At 43.4% G+C, this 3,842-nt stretch overlaps 1 protein-coding gene across 1 annotated transcript; it reads right to left on the reverse strand.

The window, feature by feature from the left end:
* Positions 1–249: 249 nt before the first annotated feature.
* Positions 250–3,824, reverse strand: LOC103461201 (rho guanine nucleotide exchange factor 12-like). Its single transcript, XM_008403526.2, has 9 exons — positions 3,599–3,824; positions 3,241–3,328; positions 3,073–3,150; positions 2,878–2,972; positions 2,585–2,785; positions 2,265–2,501; positions 1,951–2,177; positions 1,581–1,656; positions 250–1,488 (listed from the first exon to the last, which is right to left on the reverse strand). The coding sequence occupies exons 1-9, from the start codon at positions 3,792–3,794 to the stop codon at positions 1,478–1,480; spliced, it is 1,209 nt and encodes a 402-aa protein (XP_008401748.1). The 5' UTR covers positions 3,795–3,824; the 3' UTR covers positions 250–1,477.
* Positions 3,825–3,842: the final 18 nt, after the last annotated feature.

Consider the following 3,842-nt stretch of genomic DNA (forward strand, 5'->3'; position numbering starts at 1 on the left):
AGAAGTGCTGTTTTGCAAAGCTCTATTTTAGATATGCAATATCTACGTAAAATCAATTACCCGTTCTTCCATTTGGCAATTATACACAATGCTCTGCTAGTTTTTTTCCATAAAATTTGATGAAATTACGTTAAGATTTGTGGTTGTGCCATGGCAAAAAAAATGCAAAACCGTTCAAATATTATTACCAGGCGCTCTGTCACTCCAATATAAGAACCATCTAGAAAACAAGGAAGAAAATATTTTGACTTCTTTTTCAATGTGTCATGGCACCTTTTATTTATTTTGTAACGTTATGAATAACCTTCCAACTTGATCATTGTACACTATATGATGAACTTCATGACATTATTAGAAAATGTGGGCAGTCAGATCAGTATCACCAACAGTAGCAGAAGGAAGCAGCATTTCTGTCAGAAGCTGATACAGAGAGAGCATGACCGCTCCTTGTAGGAGAGGCCAACAGAGCAAGATAACCAGAGGCACAACAGGAAGCATGACATATAGAGTGTGGGAAGGGATAAATAAGCATGAGCGCCACTCGGCTGCTTGAAAGAGGAAAGAGATGACACCCAAAAAAGTTCACGGGGTGGAGGGGGTAAAAAAAAAAAAAAGTCATGCACATAAAAGGAGAAAAGAGCAAGAGGGGAAAGAAAGGAATCAGCACAGAAATGCAACAGGACCAGATCAGAGCCTAAAGACTCTTCATTCTAGTTAACACCAGACTTAGAATTTGTGTTAAATTCTAGACTTTAACAATGTTCAGGAGTTTTAATACACTGGATTTATCCATCACTAGTGCAACTCTGGCCTCTATCAGTCAGGATATAGTGCTGCCACTCATCAAGGTACGCTAGAGCACTTGTATACTAGCGCGCACTCAGGCCAACCATGTGCGACCCAACCAGGATAAGCAGCTAAAAAAAAGTAACACACCATGGCCAAAAGCATGCAAGCAATTTGGGAAACACTTAAAGAAAAACAAAAAGAAAGAAAATAAATACATCTTGGGAATAAAAAAAATCTTAATACATTATCTTAAAATTTTCCTTTTCTTGTTTGTGTTTCATATATATATATTCTAAACACACATCTTTGTACATTTTGGTATAAGTTCTCTTTCTTGCAGGAAGTTTAGAGGGGAAAATTTGGTGTTCAATGGTAGAAGGGGGTTGAGGTTTTCGGGGGCAATCCCACTTCCCTGTTCGCCTTGTGCTGAGAAGGGAAGGCATGGCACCACACCAGTGAATTCTCCCTTCAAAAACATTTGCTTCACACTTAAGTCTGTTATTCCCTGCGATGGCTGTGGGTGATGGGAAAAAACAAAAACAAAACAAAAATAATCGAAGAGCTCAGCAGTCAAAGGACAAGCTTATACGACGTCCAGAAAGTCCAGGACTCGAGAAGAAAGAACAGACGGCGAGTCGGTACTTCTTCCGTGGTACCAATGTCAAAAGCCGCGGCGTTGACATCCACACTATCTTTTATCTGAGAAAAAACAACATTGAATGGAAAATTAGAAAAAAAAAGGGCAAACAGAAATGGTTCAAAGTGGTGGATTTACGCTTAAATGCGAGTACCTTTATTTCCATCTGTGTCCGTCGATGACCTGTCTGTCCTTTGGCGTATTAGATTATTGTACTTGGTCTCAACCTCCTGTAAAAAGGGAGGAAAAGGTGTCGATTATAGACTGGTAATTAAGTAAGTTGTTAGGTAGACTGATGGATGAATAGATGGCGAGATGGATGGAAGAACACATCGTCTATTTGTTGTTGTTTCAATCGTACACTGCATCGTTATCTCATTCAGATGGAGAATATAGTCTGGAAACACAAACTTGAACAGACCAGGATAACACTTTTCTCAGACTTTCTAAATATGTGTAGGAACCCGGGATTAAACGGCGTGTTGAGGAGCTGAAAATACATAACGATGAGTGATCTTGAGTACCTTTAAATAGCCGAGGCTGGTCTGAAGATGTCTAAGGTGAGACAACACCTGTCTGCTGAAAGTGGAGAGGCTGCCGAACTGTGACGTTGAAGAAAACCTCAAATTGATGCCGGAGTCGGCCGCACAGCCTTGTGAGGTCCTCAGCTGTTTCCCTTGGGTTGACGCCAGGATGTCGTCGTCTGTGCTGCTCTCCCCTTGTCCTCCGTAACCCCCCAGGACTAAACATCCTGCAGGCAGAATCAAAATGATCTATTGCAAAGAATTTCCCAACACATTTGTTTTTTTTTATCAATCTTCTACTTCCTCGCACATACCATAGTCTTCAGGAGAATCAAAGAATCCAGTGTCCCCTGACCCCAGGTCCTGAGCCAGGTCCTCTGCCTTAGAGCCGCTCTTCTCAGAGCCGTTGTGAACCATCACCTTTGCGCGGTTGTCCGTCGGTGTCCGCAAGGAGGTGGTTCTCAGGAGACGGACTCCCGTGGAACGTTTGGTTTGTTGTGCTGCCTCCTGGGACATCAGCTGGTTCACCAGGACTTGCTTTAATGCGGCCACTGAAGAAACCGGCGAGAGGTAATGACTTGTTTTGTAATTTAAGAGCTCGGCGAGTTAATTTCTTTGTGTCCAGAGGACTTACATGTTTTTAGTGCTTCGTCTGCCCTTGAGGGGAACACATCGAACGAGTCTCCTTCTCTGTCAACTTCAGATACTTCGCACGAAAGCTCCGGGTCAAGAAAACCTTCCTCTTCCTCCACGTCTGCCTTCACTTCCTCAAACGGGTTGCCAGCAGGTAGAGAACCTTGCAGTGTACTTCTGGAGGCTGGGCCGCTCTCTTTGTCTAAAGATGGATGGTTGCAGTTACACAGCTGCAGTGTCTGAGTTGTGCGGACAGAAATGTTTTCCAAGATAGAAATGAGCGTCTTCGGTTACCTGTGGACTGCGTGCTGCCAGTGGATGTGCGGTCTTGTTCTCTGCTCAGTCTGGAAACGCCTGCTGTAATGATCTCCACGCCGTCTCTCTCCCCACTAAGACACCCACACACGGACAGAAACTTAACTCCGTAACAAGCCGAAACCCTGGTAGCTATCTGATGCGACTGGATTATAAAACGGGAAGGAAGCATACTCAGTCTGAGGTAACGGTATGATGCTGTGAGGTTTGACCTTCATCGTGTCGGCTCTTTGGGAGATCAGAGTCTGCCACCTTGTGTAGGAGGAGAAAAACACTGTTCGGTAAGACAAACAAGCGTGGCAAAAATGTCAAACGAATCCATCGCAAGGAAACTGGACTCACGTTTTCTGATCTGAGACTGTGGGCGCCATGAGCTCATAGATCTGTGCAACGTTGTCAGACATGGAGAGAACGAAGAAGGACTTGTTGTCTGGCAGGAGAGAGAGTGATCAGGAGGCTTTAAGCTTAGATTGTTTATGTTTCTGTCAAAGGAGTTTAAGTGAAAATCTGGACAATAAATTAAGACATTTTACAAAAAAGAATTGGTGTTTTTTCTTCTTCTTCAATCTCATAAAAAAATTAAACGGACGTAAACCACCAGATACCGATCTCTTATGATAACGTTGAGCAGTTACACAGGTTCTAGGAACTATTCCTACAAATTTTGGTAGCGGAGAGTCCGGGGAGATTGTAAACTGACCTGTAGCCACAGAGCGCACCAGAACAGTGTTAAGTTTAATGATGGGGCTGAAGGTGTGTTTTGTATCTGGGGTGCCTGCCAGGATTTTGCTGTGACATTTTAGGATCAGACGCTCGTCTTGTTTCTGTAGCAGAACAAGAATGTCCTCCAGGAGGAGCGTGTACAGCTCTGAAAGGGAAAGACAGAATGCATCCATTCACTTTCATACGTACGCATTGGTGTAGTAGAAAAGCATCATATATAT

Source organism: Poecilia reticulata, unplaced genomic scaffold (genome assembly GCF_000633615.1).
Source record: "Poecilia reticulata strain Guanapo unplaced genomic scaffold, Guppy_female_1.0+MT scaffold_755, whole genome shotgun sequence".
NCBI classification, from domain to species: Eukaryota; Metazoa; Chordata; class Actinopteri; order Cyprinodontiformes; family Poeciliidae; genus Poecilia; species Poecilia reticulata.

Bases quoted from the DNA above. Each gene is read 5' to 3' on its own strand.
- LOC103461201 (XM_008403526.2), bottom strand. From the start codon at position 3,794: ATGGATGCATTCTGTCTTTCCCTTTCAGAGCTGTACACGCTCCTCCTG. The intron at 3,329-3,598 runs GTCAGTTTACAA...CTCTCCTGCCAG, and splicing joins GGTGCGCTCTGTGGCTACAG to ACAACAAGTCCTTCTTCGTT. The intron at 2,973-3,072 runs GTATGCTTCCTT...TGGGTGTCTTAG, and splicing joins ATACCGTTACCTCAGACTGA to TGGGGAGAGAGACGGCGTGG.